The sequence below is a fragment of the Palaemon carinicauda genome, chromosome 4 (assembly GCF_036898095.1).
Source record: "Palaemon carinicauda isolate YSFRI2023 chromosome 4, ASM3689809v2, whole genome shotgun sequence".
Lineage (NCBI taxonomy): Eukaryota > Metazoa > Arthropoda > Malacostraca > Decapoda > Palaemonidae > Palaemon > Palaemon carinicauda.
The window spans coordinates 52,942,394-52,966,254 of NC_090728.1; the positions used below are offsets into that span (position 1 = coordinate 52,942,394).

Genomic DNA, 23,861 nt, shown 5'->3' on the forward strand with positions numbered 1-23,861 from the left:
AAATCTTACAAACTAATAAATTTTTATTGGAACTTCCCTACAGAATGCAATGATTAAAGAAACTATTTTAATAAATTATTTCTATACTCGCCTGAGGTTCATCTGGCTCCTTGAAATTAGCTAAATGTTGATGTCTATCATAAATAACCAAAATTTCCATTCTCTTTCACTGTATTAGCCATGCCCCTCTGGTGTAGTAGTATCATGCTTATACGGTAGTTTATAGCAATAAGAGTGCTTGGGCAAGCCAACTAGGGGAAGCAATTTCAGTCTACAAAATCTAAACGTTTTCAACAGCCTCTTGACATCGCTAGTCGATAGGGAGGGGGGGATACAATGAACTTCAGCTTAGCACTGTATAGGTATTGATGTTGATCGCTAGTCGGTGGGAAGGGGGGATACAATGAACTTCAGCTTAGCACTGTATAGGTATTGATATATTTAACTTTATTATTAATATTTAATTTTTTTCAATGAAGGTACATCTGGCTGAATGCATCACTTCCATTGAGGTAGGATAGTAAAGGAAAGAGCTAATCAATTACATCATTATCCTAGCAGAAATATTTACACATTAGCTCAGCATCACCTCCAATAAATATAAGCTTAACAGTAATAACTGTAAGCAAGCAAGTCTCAAGGAAATATTGTAAAAATCTAGCTAGAGAAAAACTTCATACTAAATATCCATTACTCTAAAATCAATGAAAACTTATAAGGAATTTTATTAAGATGGAGTACTCTCAGATACATACTTCCAATACTTTACACTGGAATTTAAACAGCTACCACAACACTCAATACTCGGTAACCCTCATCGAAGAAATTAATACTATAACTCTAGGCAAATTTAAGGAGTTTAATCAATACAAATCAATCGCATTTACAAGAATATCACTTGCCACTACTACCGTACCCAATGCCCTGTAACTCTTATGAGAAAACTAGGCTTCCTTTAAATATGGCTTGGAAATAACCAATTTGATACACTACTTAGCCAAGACAATCTTAAGAAAGATTTCAATGATAATTAAGGGAAGTCGCCGCACTCCTAATATCATAAACCCGAACCTTCCCTGACCTAAAATGAAACATCTTTTCTGTGAGGCTCAATCGCTACAATAAACCCTTAATACGAAAATACATAGCATTCTTTGAGAGGAAGCTCTGGAATAATAACCCCACAAAACAAATTAGGGACCTTTGTCCTAATGTTTTTTTTTTTATTTGTTTAAAACTTAACCACCCTAATTGTTAAATGAAATTTATCCTCAGAAGTACACCTTAACTTTTTCCAATCGGCAAATATAGAAAAAAAAAACAAGACTTTTTACTAGAAATAGTTTATAGCCCAAAAGATAAACAAGAGAGAAAACCCTGGGCTGTGCAAGACTGTTTGCAGCTCCACATGAGCATCTAAAACTATGTGCAGGAGAGGTCTATCCCTTTCCATCAAAGACTATACTCAAGGCTGAGCGGTAGCATTGACCGAGAGGAGTTTCTCTCAGTGGAGGAAGAGGAGGAACTCTGCGATCTGCTCTAAAGATGATACGACCAGAGAAGAATCCCTTTAATGACCTCAGTCGTAGAGGAGGGTCTAATTTTCCCGAAAAAGTGTAGGCCATAACGCAACAGAGCAGAATATAATACCATTTGGCATAAGGCAATCTAGGAGCTACCAGGGTCAACCCGAGTCTTGGCGTAATCCCCACACAGTTGATTATCAAATGGAACAGGGTTGGATAGCAGAAAGACATAACCATTTATGTGATACCATGGGTGTTAGAAGGCTACTTTGAACATAGCCCACGGGTCTTGACTGGGGCAAAAAAAGAAATTGGGAACTTCCTGTTTAGCTATGTGGCAAACAGTTTATTCCAGAAAACCACACAAACCAGAAGCCTCTCATTTATATATGGATGTAGGGACCAAGCTGACCTTTCAATCCTCCCTCACTACCATGTGGGATGCCATTACAATGTTGATCCACTTCATCAACTAAACGTACGACACTACAGTGGTGTTGTCGCAGCAACACGAATAAATACATCCTCAACATTCTTGGAATGCTTGCACTGCTACAATTGAAAGGCTGTTGGCCTTCCAGATGGTTGATGAGTAGATGCTGCTGCTGCTGCTTCTTCTGAGAGCATCAGGTTGTTCAAGCAATCCACTAGTTTCAGCAGTAAGAGAGGGAGGGGAGTAATGGCAATAGCATATCCCTCTTCTCTTTTTCCCCAGTGCCTAGAAAGAACGCGTTGTGTTGCTCAAAAGGGCAAGTGCAAGGACCAAATTCATGGAAAAAGTTACGGGCGGTCCTGATCAGGATCTAGGAAAGGACCAGAGGCCTTCCTTGCCAAACCTCCCACTGACAAGTTGTGAAGCAATAGAGCTACCTCTGAGCTGACATTTCTTGAGAATGGAGAGAACTAGACAAAACCCATTTGGCCCACTGATAACTGAATGGTGCCAGTAAGGTCACTGCCTTCCCACCAAACAACACAAGAATCTTGTACTTCTCTAGAGACTCCACATTTAATAACCCAATTAACTTGGCGAAGTACAGTATGTCACTGCACCTGACCACTGCTCAAGCCAGGAGACAGCTTGGAAGGTGGCCATAGTTGACAAACCATCGAGATGACCGTATTCTCTACAACAAGTCTCTCCAAGGAGAGTCACCCATCAGTGTGCACAGCAACAGGTCATCCTGGAGAGATGCTAACATGGCAAGGGGAGAAAGTCCCTCAAACCCCAACTCTTGGTCTTTTACTGTATGCAAGCATGCAATGATAACCTTTAGTGGTACCATCCTCTCAACTCGCTCTACCAAAGCATCACGGGTTGAAAGAGGAGTAGGAGTCAAAAGTCAGGGTAGAAAGGGTGAATGAGAGTGCCAAAGCTCCTCCATCAACTAGTGTACAGAGCCGTACACTTCTTTCCCACTTAGCTACTGAGATAGCCAGGGAATTAAAGCTACGAGCTTGGGGAGAGGGCTGTCATGGCGCTGGCCCCAGTCCCATGCACTGGCCCAGGGGGTGAAACCTGGGCAGTACACCAATGCTATTAAAATGGATTGTCTGAAAAGATTGGTCCTGTAAGGCAACCTCCTCAAGCATTTTAACAGCAGAGGCCCCCACACAGACCAAATTAGGGACACTACCTCTACTACCTTTCGCTTTGTCCAAATCTAACTGTATTGCTTTCACTGAACGAGGAAAACTATTTTCTAATGAATATCTTCATCCAGCTTTAGTGAAAGGATACGAAAGAACTGAGGCAGACTCCTAGTCTACAATGATTCTTTGCTCTTGAGGAAAGGTAAAAAGAGACAAAATCATACTGTGTTCCCTAAAGCCTACCTCAACTGACAACGCTTGTATTCACTCAAACGTTTAGCACCCTAAAGCCAACACAAAATGGCTGAAACAAAGTGTCTTGTTGTATAAAACAGAATGAAAATCTTATCAATATTATCAAAGCTGGTTCTAGTCATGGACAGATTCCTAATTTTGCACCAAACAAAATAACCCATCCAATGTCTTTGATATAATTTATTGGTAGACTGTCTTTTAGGACCTATAATGCAGTCCGGAGGGATTTGATAACCTTTTGATTCTAAAGATATAATGGATAGTCAATATGCGGTCAGATGTAGCATGGATGGGTTTAGATGCATCACCTTTGATACTGTGTTTGAGCAGATCGATTCGGTACGGCAACCTTCTAGGGTGTAACGACAACATGGGACACCGATCTGGAGCCAGGAAGGAGCTATTAGCCTCATCCTACTAAACCTAGAGATCTTGAACTTGTTTAGCACCTACTGCATAATGGCAAACTTCAAGGACCTTTAAGTGACTGGATAAAATTGAGTTTCTTCAGCTGTTCTTCACCAAATGATCTAGAACAGCAATTTATAAATAAATTCACCAAGAGAGCTCTATTCTGGAGACCTCATCCTAAGAGTAACCTATGATCTACAGAAATGATTTTTAATAGAATTTCTTAAGGGAGCTAATAACAATGAAGACAACAATACCACCAATATAAGATTTTACAATGAAGGCAACTGTTATATTAGAAACTTTAGCTGTCAAAAGAGCAGTGATTGTTCTATACCCTTCTGCAGTTCATACAGCACTATATTAACCTACAGGCTCATTCTAAGCCATTCCCATTCATGGTTGTTACAGTATTGACAGAATAATATGAATGGTTAAAGTTACAAGCCTTGTTAAAATCTGTTTATATAAATATAGTTTAAACTTTACAATGGAAAAAGTTATTGTATAATTACTAAAACATATAAATAATAATAATGTAATGAAAGGTTTTACAGCACCTAGTGTAGTGAATCTAGGGTGTACCACAACAGCAGTTGATATAACACTCAACTCATTAGCCCAATAAAACCTATTAACATGTGAATATGCTACATGTAATAAACTGTAAAATAAAATTCCACCTATCGCATAGACACAAACGGAAGAGACAGACACGAGAGTAAAAACACACATAAACAAACATGCAATGTCATAACTCACTAGTATTCTGAGTGATTAACTATTCTATATTCTAAGCTAGATATGTTTTCAACTTTAAATCAGTTTAATCAAAATAATTTCTCGACTCCTGATTCTACTTCCTTAGCTTTCCACTTATAATAATAAACTGTGTCTAATTTCATTCCTTAAAATGTTCTGTTAGTTCTCAGTAAAGGATTATATCATATATATATAAAATAATTTGAGAATTTCCTTATAACAATTTAAGATTCAAGAATTATACAACCTTGTTAAAAATGACAATTTCAAAAATATTACCAAAAATACATTAATGATCTTTTCCTGTATATTGTATTTGAATAATTCTATTTGAAATTGTGATCGCGATATGTGAATGAAAATATTAAGGATAAAAAAAAATTACATCACTAGCAAAATAAATGAATAACTTAGTAAAGTGATTACTGTACTTAAAATCATTGGGATATACTGTACAGTATACTGTTCCACTCAATATGAAACCCAGGGCATAGCATTAATGCTGCAAAATTCTGCTGTACAAAAGATATGAAATATATCACCAAAGATTAGTTTTAATGACTTTTAGACATTCCCATCCCGAGTCAAAATCTTTACAGACACAGTGGTAAAATTATCAATGGAATTTATTTACAAATATGAATATCCATATATAGTAGTACATTGTGGGAACTTGAGTATTGCTTCTCCCAGAGAAGGTAATGAACAAGTTTATTCATAAACATGTCCAATAATTGCATCAGACAACAAATTGATAATATTAGGAACATGAATTTACATGAGCATATCAAACACTAATAAATTCATAGGGCATCACACTGTTTGATGTTAAAGCCCAAAATTCCTACCCTTCATCTTCAGTTCACTGTAGGCCCTACTACTGGCTATAGCGTCACCAGCAATGGTAAAAAAAAGTACATGGAGTTAAAATTATTATAGTAACTCACAAAATCTGTGTAATTTAAATATTCAAGACAGAATCAATAACATTAAATCAATCTAGTAACCCAGATTTTATAATGATGTTTTAAAATATTGCTTTCATTTAGTTAATTTGGAATTTTAAATGATAAGAGCAAAAGCTAGCCTATACATTGATGGTTTTGTAATTTACCAGTCGTCTTATGTAACATATGACCTAAATTCATTTAAATTTGCCCAAATTTTAAGGCGTCTTTTATGCTGAAGTATACGGTACATTATTTACACACATCCTAGGTGTAATTTTAAACTTCAATCTATTACAACTTTAAAACCTTTGTAATGTTTTATTCATTCATAGGAACAATTTCATATTAGAAAAAATACATTATAGTACATAGAAGGTATTGAAAATCGGTAGTAAAAAAGTTTGACTGGGTAAATTGCCATTTGCCATAGGCCTATTGGAATTATTCCTGCAATGTGTTTCGAAATATGCAATTTTTCAGATCTGTGAAGCCATAGATCAACAAAATTCTTGCATAATTGGGACTCTAATATAATACCATTTATTATAGCAAAACTCAATAATTCAATTAGAGAGATAGAAAAGAAATGAGGAATATAAAATGGGCCTAACACCCTGTAATGCTGATTGGTTCTAGGAGTGTAGGAGTCTCGGAGAAGTTAATTAAGAGTTACTGTACACACACACACACACACACATAGAATTATTCAAGTAAATATCATTGATCTGAAGAAACGAATGCACAAGCTCTAACCAACTCAAAATACATGACCTTTTTCCACTAAAAGGGAATTGACATGTCTGGTGTTCGTGTTATGTATGCATACGTTAAAGCAAAATTGTATGATTAGCAATTTGAGAATACTATACTATGTTACTAATAAAGCACAAGTCAGTTTTAAACTGCTAAAAGTAAAAAGATTTTAATCCATATCCAAATACCTAATAGTACTGTATACCAATTAATAAGGCTTACATTCACATGCAAATGGTTCCATTCATCCCTCATTCTCTATGAAGGGAATAAAGATAAGTCTGCTATTCCAGTAACTTACAGGATATTTAAAATCATCTAGTAAATCGGAACTGGAAATCTGAAACTAACTCTTAAAAAGTAAAGAATCTGAAACTCATTTATGCCATGGTATTAGGTAAACAAAGAACCTATTATCTATATTGGCTTTGGGTATACAGTTTTTGATGGCATACCAGCGGTGCATAGGAATATCTACTCAGTAATACGGTAATTGCATTATGGCTGGGTGGATATCACGGAAGCCATGTTACCTATCAAACGAATACTGTATGTAGTAAAATATAAGCAATGAGGTGCTAAGTACTTTCAACTCCAAAAGATTAAAAAAAATGATAATGCCAATAATCAAATCAATCTACCTTAGCTTTTCTTACTCTAAATGAAGAATATTCTGACATAAATATGGCAATTACAATATTTCTAAACAATTACCTGTGACACTCAGATTACTTACCATCCAGAATGAAACTTTCAAAATTCTAATTAAGAAAATAAATAATTACACTATATGAATTTTTACTGATCCTATGGGGAAAGGCTGCACTTAAGAAAATATATTTTTTTGGAGAAATTTACAAGTATGTGTGCTGTGGTTATGTAGACTGCCCAATGAAAAAGCAATAACTACAGTAAAAGCTGATTTGGCTGTCAATTCCATAAGAAGTGTCTTTACATGGTTGCAGAGAAATGTTTGCAGTGTTCTCTATTAGCATTCACATTGGTTTTAGCCCATTTAATGCATTGACCTTACAGTTTGCCACAACAATAAGTACATAAGCACCTGTATACAGTACATGTTACTATTAAAGAAGCACTTATATACATGTTACTCATGTCAACACCTAAATACATCATGTCTCACCTATTTCACTTTTTTCTTTCCTTTACCATCTGAAAATAAAGCAAGTTTTTGAAATCTGTTTATAAAAGAAATGTAGATGACTAAAAATGAAGATATTGTGTTATTTGTTGCAGGATTAATCCTCAAGTTACCAACTACTTGTATTTATGATAACATAATTCTTACCTCAAACCTAAGCACAAAATGAAAAGTTTTGTAAATAAAATAATGGATATTCATGTAAACAAATTAACTTATTACAACTAATCTGCCCCTGGGTAAATTTTCTTTTATTGTTGTGTGTATACAATGAATAAACCAAGCATGTACACAATACTGCACACTTGAAATCAGACATGGATGATTCTATCTTCAATTGTCTTCTTACTATTATGGCTAAGATACAAGAAGATGATAGAAAGGCCTCTTTTGTGCGTACCACTGATTTCAATGCTCACCATAAGGAGTGGTTAAATTCTGTTTCTCCTACTGATTGTCATGGCTTAAGAGCTTTAGACCTTTCCTCTGAATTAGGCTGTGAAAAATTATAAGTTAACCTATTCACAGGTGTGGTAATTGCTTGAACCTAGTATGCATTGACTTCCCTAGTGTTAAAACAAGTAAGGTTGCTTCTCTAGTTGGGACGTCTAATCATGCCTTGGTTTTGTTAGTAATCAAGACTGTGCAGCTTGTCCCCAATGTGTAACGGCACACTGGAATAGCATTTTAATTGATCTTCAGCATTTGAAATGGTCACGATTGCATAAAGTGATGAGTCTGTTGTTCTCTTGAATGAGAATCTGGTCAACCTAATTGACAGGAGTATCCTTTCTTGTGTCCTAAAATACCACATGAAAGACAAACCTTGGTTCATTAATGATTGTATATGTGCTTATTTGGAGAAACAGGAGACCTGTCCTCTTTGGAAAGGTAATAGATTAGATTTAACTAGGAATAACTATACTCAGCTAAGAATTGTTGCTCAGAGAGTTTATGCTTCAACTGAAAATGAATACAATTTGACCATAAAAGAAACAATTTCTGGTACAACCCATTAACATAAATGGCGGGTTACCCTTAAATATGCACTCTTTGGTGCAGACTTGTCAGTTCCTCCTTACTTGAACTACACGGCTCTGTTACTCACTGTCCAATGGAAAATGCAACCCTTTTGGCTCGTGTGTTTGAAAGTAAGCAGTGATGAGAAACTATCTTCCTCATTACTGTTTTCCAGAGACTAAATTTAATAGTTAGCTTTTCAGTCCCATGAAATTAATTCTTGATGGACCTAGATGCTTATGGAAGTGTAGACCTAAATGGTATTTTTCCATAGTTTTTGTTTAAGACTGCTGATTTCTTTGCTCCTAAGTTGTATATTTTTTTTAGCTGAGATGTGGTTCGTTTTGCAATTGTTGAATTGGTAATGTTACTCATAGGTAAATGTGTTTCTAGTAGCTCAGGCCATGCTGATGACTGCTCAATTTCCATAACTCCTAAATTATATAAGATCTTTTAATGTCTCGGCAAAACATCTAAATAGGTAAGCTGACGGTAATAATCTATTCCTTAGTTTGCTAATTGGCTTTTGCAAAGGCATTGGAGAATATGATACCCTTTTCACAATTTCCAATGGTGTATAGAAATCCCTTGATTGTGGTCAGGAAGTTTGTAGGATTGGCCTTAGTTTTAGAGCTACCTTTGACTTTGTTAATAATGAGGCTTTTGCTTTTAAACTAAAACAGTTGGATGTATACAGGTCTTTTCTTAGCATCATTACCAAATTTTTAAGTAATAGATTCCAGAGTTGGTTTTGATGGGCACCATAGTGAGTATAGATATGTAATATCTGGTGTTCCTCAAGATAGTGTTCTGAGCCAATTACTTTTCATACTATATACATGTATGTAGTTTGGCACATAAAACAAGCCCACTGCATTTGCATTAAGGCAGACCTGGGGTTGCTTACTCCCTTAATAGAGATCTAGGTAAAATTAGTGCATGGTGCAAATTATGAGGCACAGAGTAAAACCTGAAACAAAGCTCAAAGTATGATTATCATTATGTCAATGACAGGGGCTCCTCCACATCCAGATCTCTGCATTAACAATGCTTCTTTAACTATATACAACGCATTTGAAATTTTAGGTGCGATTCATTATAGTAATTTTACTTTAGAGAAACACATTGTCCGTTTCATCTACAAATGCAGAAAAAATTGGGTTATAGAGAAATTCTTTCAAGATTTTTGATGATCAATCCTAACACAATGTTTTAATTCTTCCATTTTACCTTGTTTCGAGTTTTGTTCTCCTGTTTGGCCTACAGTTGCTGACTCTCAATCTTAATTTGTTGTACAAAAACTTTAGGTGTATTAAATTTCATATTCCTGATCTTGATAATAATCGCTGGCACCGGCATTGTTAGTTATTTATGCATGTTGCATAAGATTTGTCATAATTATGACCATCCTTTGCATTCAAATCTTCCCAGCCTATGCCATTCTGTTTGTAGTACTAGGCATGCAGTTAATTCTAACAGTCTTGCCTTCTCCATTATAAGACGTAACACTACACAGCATTCTAAAAGTTTTATTCTACCTATGACCAAATTGTGGAATGAGTGTGGAATGAGCTTCCTAATCTGGCAGTTGAAATGCTGAAATTTCAGAGTTTCAAAATTGCAGGGAATGTTTTCATGTTGAACAGGCTGATATAAATAGTTTATATATGATAAAGTAGATATATTTCAACGTTATAACAGATCTTAAGATATTTTATATTTTTACTATTACTTCTCATATACAGTATAATTTATTTTCTTATTTCCTTTCCTCACTAAGCCAGTTTTCCCTGTTTGAACCTTTGGGCTTGTAGCATTCTGCTTTTTCAACTAAGGTTGTAGCTTAGCTAATAATAGTAATAACAATCACATAGACAAGTAATTGAGAAGTAGAGGATGAAGTACGAGATGGCTATCATTGATTGGGGCAGTGCTGTTCAAGTTACTAATAATTCATGGATTAATAATCCAATTCCAATGGTTTATCCTAAACTTGGAGTAATACTGAGCTCCTTGAGTATACATGAATGCTTCTTTTACGTACATATGTAAATAAATACTGTATCTAGAATTTAGTGTTGTATCGTGTCAAAAAAGACTGTAAAAATTAAAAATGACAATCTACATATGCATATGCCTAAATAGGGTTTAAAATAAATATTTCTATACTGTACTAAAAAGTGTGAAGATAAGTTATTACTATTTATATTATGAATACTGCACACTTTGTTAGTAGATACTTTCCTGAAAAAAATATACTCAGAATTAACATACCTGTACTTGTTTTCTATAGTTTTCTTTTGCAAGTGTTTTTTTCAATCTAATCCAACTTTCAGGTATTGTAAAAGTCACCATATTACAATGTACTGAAAACAATTCATGTTCAATGAAATTTCTTTTCATGCAAATTCTGTTAAGTGGTAAATTCAATCTACATAAGTCTTATAAAAGAATATTACTCTGGTGAAGCAATTAGGAGTATGTTTTCATAGGTAATTTGCGATGATATAGTTAAACAAGTTCAGAAACAACTCTTTCCTACAGTAACATAGAGCTGTTATGATGATGTCATGGTTCCACTACTCATATGAAAGAGGAAGGGTACATTAGCTATTGTAGGAAAGTGTACATACTGATCATATTTTTCTTAATTGATTTTACTCAGGTAATTATAGCATTTTATATTTTAATTTATTCAAGAATCATCATTATGAATATTCTTATATACTGTAAGCTTTTCCCTTTATGGTACAGTATTAGACATGGAAAATGAGTTTTCACTCTCCTCTGACCTGTACTTTTTCTGCCCTGAACTCCCCATCAGTTTAAAGTGTTCATCTGTTCCATAAATCCTCAATTTCCTGGACCTTTCTAAAGGTCTTTGTCTTGCGCTCCCATTTTTATTGTTTTTCTAGCAGTCCTTTACTCTTCCTCTTATTTCCAAACCATCTCAATTTTTGATAACTCACTCAATTTTCAAGACATTCAATATCACATACCATGAGGAACATTAATCATGTCAAATACATATTTCACGTTTTGTATGTACAGTATAGTAAACCCATCACTTGCCAAAAGCTATAATTTGCAGTCTAGGTGGTGAAGCCAAGTTTTGAGTCTCCCATAAGAAAGAAGAGCAGCATTAAATTGCAAATAAGTCCTCTGCCAGCAGGAAAAGTGCCGGCTTCATCTACTGCAGCTCAAAACTTCTTTGCTTCTAATGATAAACTTAAAATGCTGTACCAGGTTTCTATTAAATGAACATAAAACTTTTTTAGAAGGTTTTTTGTGTTGAAATATGACAAAAACCTATGCATTTGAAAAAAATCATTATAAATGGCTGAAAAACTACAGTGGATAGAGGCAAGAAACCCCCTTCTTCAAATAAGATGTGCCAGATTGGTCTTTGGTATCTGAAAACCCAACTGTGATATGTGGTTTCACCTAGAATCATTGGTTTTGCTATACTGTATAATGAATGTAGCAGACTTGATGACTGTCAGGATTGAATAGAGCCAGTTGTGTAAAAAAAATAGAAAATAAACAAAACTGCTGAGCTGCAGTCTAGCAAATTAGCGCTTCCAAAACATAAGCAGTTGGCAGACGTTTAATCATTACTTTGCTTGCTTATATTCAGTATTAAAAACTGGGGTTCTCTGCCTAATGCTAAAATTCAAATGACATTTTCTATAGTAATAGGTTTGTTTTTAGTGTAAATATGATTTTTTTCAAGTGCACAGTCCAGCTAGCAATGTGCTTTTCAAATCTTTCCTCACTTCAAGCATAATGTGGAACTTCCATGACAATTTTAAATGAACCTATTTTCAACCCAAGTGCACGGAAAATGATGATATTCATCAAGAAAAAATAAAAATGTACCTATGAAAATTACATATCCTGTTGCCTCTCTAATGAATTTAAATTTACCTGGAGGCGTTGAATTAGTTCGCATAAGATTAGATTGCGCGTGATTAGATCTTGGACTTGTGTGAGGAGATGGAATAGGTCGCTGTATCTGGGGAGGTGGTACGGGAGGATGCGTTGCTTGCCAATAAGCTTCCAGATATTCTGCTATGTGTTCACATGCATCTTCAAGCTGCAATAAAATAAAAATACCCAGAGTTAAAAAATATCATATGATTATAATTTTAAGTGAAGCTTACTTATATAAAATGAATAATTAACACATTAAAATCAATCTTGACGTTTTTTTTTCTAAATTTTCAAATCAACATAAAGAGTAATGTCAATTGTAAAGGAACAATTCAACGAAGAACCTCTAAATCGATAAATTACCTGATTTTCATCTAAGATGACATCAAACATTTCAGGGGGGCACTGGGCTAATTTTTCAGCTGCTACCATTTGAACATTTAGGTTACGACTCTGAGACTTCCCACGTGACTTTATCAAACGTTGCAACACCTGTAAAAAACAAAATAAATGGTTAATTCATACAATGACTAAATGCACAGCACAAGTTCCAATGCATTTTACTACCACACTACACTTAGTAATGTAACAAGCTTAGAAAATATCTTTGTTCAAATAGGTAAAAAGCAATTAGGGATATTTTATCATTTTACTTATCTTGGCAACAAAAGGTATACTGTACTGCATATGGTTGTTTTCCTATGTATATTTATATAAAAAAAAATTGCTAGGCAGTCTCATTTTAAAGCAAGTATCCTCATTACGTGAGAGTGTGTAATATTTATTAGTTTCACATCATATTCATCATAATCTCAAGATGATGAAATAAAGTATAGTATATGGAAACTGAAGACCTTAGTTAAGTGAAACACAATACCAATAAAAATCAACATGAGCCATGATAAGGAATTGCTTCTTTAAAAAAATGTTATTTTTATTAGTAAAATAAATTTTTGAATATACTTACCCGATAATCATGTAGCTGTCAACTCTGTTGCCCGACAGAATTCTATGGAGGGATACGCCAGCTATCACAATACTAGAAGGGGGTGTACTTACCAGCGCCACCTGTGGCCAGGTACTCAAGTGCTTCTTGTTGACACCTCCTCAATTATTCCTCGGTCCCACTGGTTCTCTATGGGGAGGAAGGGAGGGTCAATTAAATCATGATTATCGGGTAAGTATATTCAAAAATTTATTTTACTAATAAAAATAACATTTTTCAATATTAAACTTACCCGATAATCATGTAGCTGATTCACACCCAGGGGGGTGGGTGAAAACCAGTGTACAAGATTAAAGGATAGCTAAGTATCCCATATTTCATATAACAGTTATCTCAAATAACAATGAAATAATAAGTACCTGGTAAGGAAGTCGAATTGAACCGTTACTCTGTCTCTTTTTTAAGTTCGTCTTCCTTACTGAGCGCAGCGTTCCTCTTGGAGGCTGAATCAACCCAAAGGTGCTAAAGTATACAGGGCTGCAACCCATACTAAAGGACCTCATCACAACCTTTAACCTCGGCGCTTCTCAAGAAAGAATTGACCACCCGCCAAATCAACAAGGATGTGGAAGGCTTCTTAGCCGACCGAACAACCCATAAAAAGTATTCAAGAGAAAGGTTAAAAAGTTATGGAATTATGGGAATGTAGTGGCTGAGCCCTCGCCTACTACTGCATTCGTTGTTACGAATGGACCCAGGGTGTAGCAGTACTCGTAAAGAGACTGGACATCTTTGAGATGGAATGATGCGAACACTGACTTGTTTCTCCAATAGGTTGCATCCATAACACTCTGCAGAGAACGGTTCTGTTTGAAGGCCACTGAAGTAGCCACAGCTCTCACTTCATGTGTCCTTACCTTCAGCAAAGCAAGGTCTTCTTCCTTCAGATGAGAATTTGCTTCTCTAATCAGAAGCCTGATGTAGTAAGAAACTGAGTTCTTAGACATTGGTAGAGAAGGCTTCTTGATAGCACACCATAAGGCTTCTGATTGTCCTCGTAATGGTTTTGACCTTCTTAGATAGTACTTGAGAGCTCTAACAGGGCAAAGTACTCTCTCTAGTTCGTTCCCCACCATGTTGGACAGGCTTGGGATCTCGAACGACTTAGGGCAAGGACGGGAAGGAAGCTCGTTTTAGCCAAAAAAAAAAAACCGAGCCGCAAGGAACATGTAGCCGTTTCAGATGTGAAACCTATGTTCCTGCTGAAGGCGTGGATCTCACTTACTCTTTTACCTGTTGCTAAGCACACGAGGAAAAGAGTTTCTAATGTGAGGTCCTTAAAAGAGGCTGATTGGAACGGTTCAAATCCTGATGACATTAGGAACCTTAGGACCACGTCTAGATTCCAGCCTGGAGTGGACAACCGACGTTCCTTTGAGGTCTCAAAAGACCTAAGGAGGTCCTGTAGATCTTTGTTGGAGGAAAGATCCAAGCCTCTGTGGCGGAAAACCGCTGCCAACATACTTCTGTAACCCTTGATCGAAGGAGCTGATAGGGATTTTACGTTCCTTAGATGTAACAGGAAGTCAGCAATCTGGGTTACAGTGGTACTGGTTGAGGAAAACTGCATTGGCCTTGCACCAGCTTCGGAAGACTTCCCATTAAGACTGATAGACTCTGAGAGTGGATGTCGTCCTTGCTCTGGCAATCGTTCTGGCTGCCTCCTTCGAAAAGCCTCTAGTTCTTGAGAGACTTTCGATAGTCTGAAGGCAGTCAGACGAAGAGCGTGGAGGTTTGGGTGTACCTTCTTTACGTGAGGTTGACGCAGAAGGTCCACTCTAGGAGGAAGAGTCCTGGGAACGTCGACCAGCCATTGCAGTACCTCGGTGAACCCTTCTCTCGCGGGTCAGAGGGGAGCAACCAACGTCAACCGTGTCCCTTTGTGAGAGGCGAACTTCTGAAGTACCCTGTTGACAATCTTGAACGGCGGGAATGCATACAGGTTGAGATGGGACCAATCCAGCAGAAAGGCATCCACGCGAACTGCTGCTGGGTCTGGAATCGGAGAACAATACAAGAGGAGCTTCTTGGTCATCGAGGTAGCGAATAGAACTATGGTTGGCTGACCCCACAGGGCCCAAAGTCTGCTGCAAACATTCTTGTGAAGGGTCCACTCTGTGGGGAAGACCTGACCCTTACGGCTGAGGCGATCTGCCATGACATTCATATCGCCCTGAATGAGCCTCGTTACCAGCGTGAGCTTTCGATCTTTGACCAAATGAGGAGGTCCCTTGCGATCTTGAACAACTTCCTCGAATGAGTCCCTCTCTGCTTGGAGATGTAAGCCAAGGCTGTGGTGTAGTCGGAGTTCACCTCCACCACCTTGTTAAGCTGGAGGGACTTGAAGTTTATCAAGGCCAGATGAACTGCCAACAACTCCTTGCAATAGATGTGAAGTGTCCTTTGCTCCTGATTCCATGTTCCCGAGCATTCCTGTCCGTCCAGTGTCGCACCCCAGCCCGTGTCCGATGCGTCCGAGAAGAGACGGTGGTCGGGGGTCTGAACAGCCAAAGGTAGACCTTCCTTGAGAAGAATGCTGTTCTTCCACCACGTTAGAGTAGACCTCATCTCTTCGGAAACAGGAACTGAGCCCGTCTCTAGCGTCATGTCCTTTATCCAGTGAGCAGCTAGATGATACTGAAGGGGGCGGAGGTGGAGTCTCCCTAACTCGATGAACAGGGCCAGCGATGAAAGTGTCCCTGTTAGACTCATCCCCTGCCTGACTAAGCATCGGTTCCTTCTCAGCATGCTCTGGATGCATTCTAGGGCTTGGAAGATCCTTGGGGCCGACGGACAAGTCCGAAAAGCTCGACTCTGAAGATCCATACCCAAGGAAACAATGGTCTGGGATGGAACTAGCTGAGACTCCTCAAAATTGACCAGGAGGCCCAGTTCCTTGGTCAGAACCATAGTCCATTTGAAAATCTCCAGACAGCGACGACTTGTGGGAGCTCTTAAAAGCCAGTCGTCTGACGGAGCCGGACACAAGATCATGATACTGCTGCACAGTCTGTAAACTGTCAATCATGGGCAAGCGAGGAAATACAGTGACAACCCGAATCTGTCTAGACTATCTGGGTCGTACAGACAACTCCTTAACGGGTTGCTGAGGTAGCCGCACTGCGTCACAACAAGTCCCTTCTGTTGGTTGTTGAACGTCTTCCCCGTGACACATTGACTCCGTAAACAAAAAATCCTCTAACAAGGACTAAGCTTGGACTGCATGTCATGCAACACAGCTCAAGGTCTATGGGAGCAGGTGTGGTAACAGACGGGATTAGCGGCTGAAGTGGAACCATTACCTTCCCTGTAAGCATGTTATGCTTAAATAAAAGTCCATAAGAGGTTATGCAGCTAAAGGCTCCCTCCAAATGACAGAGTCCTCAAGGGAATATCAGAAGGAGGGAGAAAAGAACTTTCTCATCTACAGGGACCTTATCCTAGAAAAGCTAAGTTCTCTGAGTGAGGGTTCACTGGTGCAAAAGCAGCAGACTAGAAGGCAACGTTATGAAACTGCTTGACAGTCTAGTGAGTTGGCAACAACCCAAGATATGTTGAGAAGCATGCGGTAAGGTATGCAGAGTATGATGAATGCAGAGGATGCTGTATGCAGAGCATGCTGTATGAAGAGCATGTTGTATGCAGAGCATGCTGAATGCAGAGCATGCTGTATGCAGAGCATGTTGTATGCAGAGCATGCTGAATGCAGAGCATGCTGAATGCTGAGCATGTAGTAAGCAGAGCCTGCTGTAAGCAGAGCCTGCTGTAAGGAAAGCAGAGCGTGTGCATGGCGTTTAACATTCTCAGAAATTCCATGACCAGTGCTAGAGTGCTTTATGCATGCTTGCATGGGGTTTAAAAATCAACATAATGTTTACCTTACATTCATAACTCATGATTCATATTTTTGCCATGGTTTGAAAATGGAGGTAAGGTATGCTGAACAGCAGAGTCAGAACGAGCTGGAACAACAACAGTGGAAGGTGCAGAAAGTTCCTGTTCCTGTGGTATGAGTGGAGCGTGAAGAGACCGAGGTTGCGCAGAACAAGGTAAAGTTCCCGCAAGCAGAGGTGTCTGAGGCGCAGGATCAGGGTGCACGGGTTGAGCTCGGTGCAGCAGCTGAGGAGACTGACTCACAGGTGGAAGAGGTTGTACCTCCACCGAGAGTTGCACCACCGGTGGAGCAGCCAGGGGAGGAGGAGGAAGAGTGGAGTAATCCTCCTGATCCCAAACCAAAGGTTGCCTTAAAGAAGGCTGAGGCTGAACAACACTGGGAACAGCGAACACAGAAAGAGGTTCAACATCGTACGCCTGGCAGATGGTGCTGCGACTGGGTGCAGCGAGTGCAGGCGGGTTGAGCACAGGCTGAACGGGTGCAGGTGGAGGTGCAACACTCTCAGCCCGACACTCACGCAACAGGTCCGAAAGCTGTGCTTGCATGGACTGTAGTAGAGTCCACAACATCGTACGCCTGGCAGATGGTGCTGCGACTGGGTGCAGCGAGTGCAGGCGGGTTGAGCACAGGCTGAAAGGGTGCAGGTGGAGGTGCAACACTCTCAGCCCGACACTCACGCAACAGGTCCGAAAGCTGTGCTTGCATGGACTGTAGTAGAGTCCACAACATCGTACGCCTGGCAGAAGGTGCTGCGACTGGGTGCAGCGAGTGCAGCACAGGCTGAACGGGTGCAGCCCAGGCTGAACGGGTGCAGGCGGTTGGTGCACCACCGGTGCAGGAGGAGGAGGAGGTGCAACACTCTCAGCACGACACTCACGCATCAGGTCCGAAAGCTGTGCTTGCATGGACTGTAGTAGAGTCCACAACATCGTACGCCTGGCAGGTGGTACTGCGATCAGGTGGAGCGAGCATAGGCGGGGGGAGTGTAGGCGCACTCTCAGCCCGACAAACTGATGACTGAGGAGAGTCAGAGCTAACCCAATGACTGCATCCGGGTTGTTGAACTTTACTTCGTACGTCTGGCATAGGTCTGGACTTACGTTTAAGAGGTCTTGAGACCTGAGACCAGCGTTACTCTGCCTATATTTTCTCCTCTAAATCTCTTCTGCAGACGAGCAAAATAAGGGCTCAATCGTCTGCGGGTGGGAGTGACGGTCTCGGTAAGACACGCCCACAACCACCGAGGATACTTCTGTGCGCCGATCAAGGCCTGCCGAACCCTTTAATCCTTCGACATTGCTTCTCCCCTGGGCTTGGGAGCTTGCAAGAGGTCCCGGACTGGGAGGACGACTGGCGCGCACAAAAGTACCCTCACGCATAACACTGACATACTTTGCGCTAATCACTTATCACTTTGATTTCTGTTTGCACTTATTTCACTGAACTCGAAACTTTAAGTGGTTTGTACCTGAAACACGCAATTCTATCCTTCTCAAAAGTTAGTAATTGCGAAAACAGAATTACAATGTAACAGAAAAATCTAATGAAAGAAAATTCAGTGGCTGGAAAGAGACTAAACACTAGATCACTCTAGAAACGTTTAGTTTCTTCCCCTAAAGAGACTAGGGATAAGAGCAAAACGATAACGACGTTACTCGTACGCCTGGCAGGCTTGAGGGAAACGTTTATCCTCTTTCTCCCTCCGTCTCTATCTCTCTCTCTCTCTCTCTCTCTTGACTTAGAACCTGAGAGAAGAGCCCAATCATATATATCGTTAAAACATATTATTGTTAAAGGAAAAAACTGAAATATTTCCCAAAAAGAAAAGTTCCTTATTAGGATCAAAACCATTAAGTTAAGAAATAATGAACAAAACGCTAGACACGGTTACTCTTACTGCAATGTGAAACCGTGAACATTCTTTCTCTATCGTAACGATAGAGTGCAAGTTGAAACGTTCTGAACGTCAACAACTGCCGAGACAAACAAAACGTTAGTTCAACTTTGAAAAAGTACGAGACTATCAAAGAAATTCTTTCAAAGACCTTAAAATAGCATAATATGTTAACAGGTAAAACCGAAATGACGGGCTCACGATAATTAACTTCGGTACCAAGAAAAGACCGCCTACTATTAGGAAGGTCGAATATAAACAAATATAAAAATTAATTTTAATAAGTTTATAATAAAAGGAAGTTAATCGAAGAGGCCTATAAGAGGCGGAGAGATATAAAATAAATCTATAACTTTTGTTAAGCAAAATTAAGAAAAAGAGTCTATACTCTCTTAGACACCAACACTTCCGTCTAAGGGAAGGGTCGGCCATTGAAAGGTGAACGAGAGTTCATACTCTCTTCGTCACCAAAATTAATCAAATTAATTCCAAAAGCTAACTAAGCTAAAATAGAAGTTTCCAGTAAAGCGACAGCCGAAATCAAAGAGAAATACTTCACCAAAGTCGTGAAAATACTCCAAGAACATAAGCGTATCCCAGAACGTCTTGTCAGAAGCACGACAGAGGAATAATTGAGGAGGTGTCAACAAGAAGTACTTGAGTACCTGGCCACAGGTGGCGCTGGTAAGTACACCCCCTTCTAGTATTGTGATAGCTGGCGTATCCCTCCATAGAATTCTGTCGGGCAACAGAGTTGACAGCTACATGATTATCGGGTAAGTTTAATATTGAAAAAATATGAATCTCAAAAACAATTCACATTGGTAAATTTAATCTAGGCAAGAGCCATAGTTGTAAAAAAAAAATAAACAATCAGAAATAAAACAATAAAATAATAATGATGCATTTAACAATTGACAACTTTCAAAATACGCAATAATCATTTCCAAGATTAGTCAACTTTACACAAGGTACTCTTCCAGGTACTTTGGCCACATCTCTGATAAAGCTATTTATTTTCAATTAATGGGTACAAGGAAATTACCAAATACACACTTTATACAGTAACACTTACTTTAGGAGAAGATATCTTCAGGTAAACAAGAATAGGAGCAAGAGAGGTCTTAGCAAGTTGTGAAGGATGATTGATTGTGTCGCAGTCAAGTACCACCAACTGTAAAGTTCTGGCTAACTCAAATATTCGTTCAATTTCTGCTTGAACTTCTGCTATACATGAAGACCTAGAGTTAGACCGTTCCATAAGTGCACGTTTGCTGGGATTATTTAGAAGACTCCGTTTGGCTAGAGAGATATCAGCACTCACCCGAGTGATGATCACCCTGGAAATAATGTTTTTGTTACTATAGGAAAAATAAGCAGCAAAAAATAAACTATCCTTACTGATATAGATTCTTTTTACTTCAGATCAAGAGAAGAAGGTATAGATTACAGGGGAGCCTAAATAATTTACACCGTAAGTTTTAGCAATAGATTCTAAACATTAAATTGAATATCACTAATAGGCCCTAAGTAGAATCGTTGATGAAAATATACCAAAAAGGTTTTAGCTCCCAAAATGAAATGGATATTAATCTGGCTGCTCTTATTGAGTAAAAGACTAAACCCCATTTGCTGGTATTAATAAATAAAATTGCACTTCAAGCAGAATTTAAAAATTACATACGTCACACTGTGTAGAAGAATTCAAAGCGAGTTTAATATCCAATAATAAGAACATTCATTTCATAATATTTCCCAGTCTTAAAAATTTAATGAAAAAAGACAGAAAAGTTTCAGAGGAAAGAAATTTTCAAAAGATCAAGGTAAAAATGAATCTACAGCTAAAAATATTCAATAGAAGTTATCTGTATACTGTACAAATAGAAAGAAGTCTTAACATCTTACCAGGAAAATCATTCTTATTGTATAAAGTGGACATTATCAACCGTGACCATTACTTTAGCCGGAGTATCCTTGATTTGACTACACCTACAATATAGTTAGCTAGATGCTTCACTATCACTGGTTTCTGTAACAACTCATAACAACGAACAACATTAAAGAAACAGCTGAAGTACATTTAACTGGCTGCATCAAAACCACCTTACCCACTTGAATTGAATTCAGACATGCTCAAAGAGAGTGCCTTTACTTGATTAACTATTAGATTCACACATTTCCATTTTTCTCTTTTTTAGTTTCAGACTTGGAGGCAGAATACTCTATTACACTCGGATTGTTGAGCGATCTCCATTAGGAGTTAGTAGCCGAGTCATTACTTTATCTTGTATTTATTTTATAAAGAGCCCAAAAGTAGAGTTGATGACTATTTTTCGCAAGTCTAATCTCATCTTGTCAAGAATTCCCCTGAGTATAGTTTTCTAAGTGGTTACTTTCCTCTTGGTAAAGGTAGAAAAGACTCTTTAGCTATGGTAAGCAGCTCTTCTAGGAGAAGGACACTCCAAAATCAAACCATTGTTCTCTAGTCTTGGGTAGTGCCATAGCCTCTCTACCAAGGCCTTCCACTGTCTTGGCTTCGAGTTCTCTTGCTCTACGCTAAACTTGGGCACTCTGTTTTATCTTATTCATCTTCTAGTTTTTTCAAGTTTTTATAGTTTATATGCAAAATATCTAATTTACTGTTGTTACTGTTCTTAAAATAATCTATTTTATCTTAATTCTATCACTTCTTTTGCAATGTATTCATTTCCTTGTTTCCTCTCCGTACTGGGCTATCTTTCCCTGTTGGAGCCCTTGGGCTTATAGTATCTTGCTTTTCCATCAAGGGTTGTAGCTTAGCTTCTAGTAATAATGATAATAAGATCTGTATTAATGGCTTAGGTAATAAGATGGCACAGTATTAAGCCAAAGACATTCTTTTTATCTCTATCATTATTTTCTCTACTAATATAAAATGAAGAGGTTGTAAATCTTGATAAAGATTCAAGATGGATCAGTAAGTGATATGGTCAATGGGGTATGATGCTGAACTCTAAGGCGGGATTTCATTGATTAGCTAATTTTTTATCATGCTGGGATGTAGATATCTGACAATGCTTGATACTACTTTTGACCCAATGCTTTAATCTTTTAGGCACCCATAACATATAAAGTTGCTATACAACTTGTCATTGTTTAAAATCCTTTCTATAACTAAAAAGATAAAAGTTATTAATGCTATTACTTTAGATATTTTCCTCCACATTGGATGTTTGGATGCCTGAAATCACTAAGGCCTTTTATCTTCTCGGAAAACATTGCATAAAATGAGAAATTCAAACCTGCTTTTTTCATTTTGGGAGTTGTTATATTTACCATCATCAAAAAATATATTTTCTAGTAATTTTTCATAAGCTATATTGATAAAAAATATATCCTCTATAAACTTTGAGGCCTGTGAAAAGTATGCCTCTAATAACTAAAAAACAATAGTAGGTGTTAAAGTACTTTACCATATTTTATATATTAATTTTCTCTTCGGTATATTTTCCTTTATTCTAACATAAAGGTACTTTATTCAGAGCAAGTTTGATTACCACGTTCTCACTTACAGGATGAGAGATGATATCCACAACACTAGTAAATGCAGAATAGATAAAAGCAACTAAGAGCTAAGTATTATGAAATCCTAAGAACTAATGTGCGAGGTCATGAGTAGAGTATCATCCAATGGGCTACCAGCTGGCGTAATATATGTACAGCCACATTTTTTTTTTATACTTCAAATCATAATTACCCTAACGCTGTCATTTTTAATTTTCCTTCTTCAAAAGCTTTTGGTTATTTGCCCTTCTACAAAATATCAAACGGCTTATACAAAAATACTGTTAAACAAATGTTACCATGGACCAAAGCCTCATTTTTTACTTTAGACATACACCTAGTTTAGAAACTGGTTGCACACACACATATACTGTGGACAGTATATTATTAATAGTGACATACCTCAACTCATATCAAACATTTAAAATATATTAATTTGAGACTTTCAGTAACTATTAATTACACTGTACACCAGAGAAATTCTGTGCATCACAAGATAGTCTCATTTATATAGGATATCCCCATAAAAATATGTGCATATGTAGGGAAATTTTTGCTCGCAGACCGTATACAATTTGAATTTCTAAGTTTGTATACCAATTTCCCTGCATTCAGTCACTTGTAAACTGAGGTACAGTACTACTGTATATAAAATATGGCAAAATACCACATGCTAACTTTTTTTTAGCTATTAGAGACATAATTTTCACAGGCCTCAAATTTCATGGAGGATTTTTCTTTCAATATAGCTTATGAAAGATGACCAATGAAATTTTCTTCACAAAACCCAGCCCTGAGATTTGTTAAGTTAACCAGCACTAAATTGAGCACTGTAATGATGGAGTATAACAGAATATATCATGAAGAGGAAATTTGGCAAACTCTTAGGAGGCTAAGGATGCTGTTGTTTGCTTTGCATCCTTTGTAAATAGTGTATGCTCTGATTTTTGCAAGGAGAAAGCTGCTGTCTATGGCTTGATAAATTTGACAAGACAATATATATGTACTGTATATTCTATGAATAATAAAATCCTTAAAGAACACATGATACTCATTTTTCCTCTAGATAACCTAACTGCTGGATCACAGAGGTGGTGGTGGATTCGTTATTTGCTTGAAATAATCAACTATGTGCAAGCAATGACATAATGCATGAAC

At 37.8% G+C, this 23,861-nt stretch overlaps 1 protein-coding gene across 1 annotated transcript in view; it reads right to left on the reverse strand.

The window, feature by feature from the left end:
* The window catches only part of LOC137639422 (voltage-dependent L-type calcium channel subunit beta-1-like), a 75,435-nt gene that overhangs the window by 8,797 nt on the left and 42,777 nt on the right, over positions 1 to 23,861 (reverse strand). The window contains exons 6-8 of the mRNA XM_068371696.1: positions 20,236 to 20,500; positions 12,729 to 12,857; positions 12,360 to 12,528 (exon numbers count right to left, since the gene is read on the reverse strand). Of these exons, the coding sequence (XP_068227797.1) occupies positions 12,360 to 12,528; positions 12,729 to 12,857; positions 20,236 to 20,500 (563 nt within the window). The remainder of the gene's footprint in view (positions 1 to 12,359; positions 12,529 to 12,728; positions 12,858 to 20,235; positions 20,501 to 23,861) is intronic.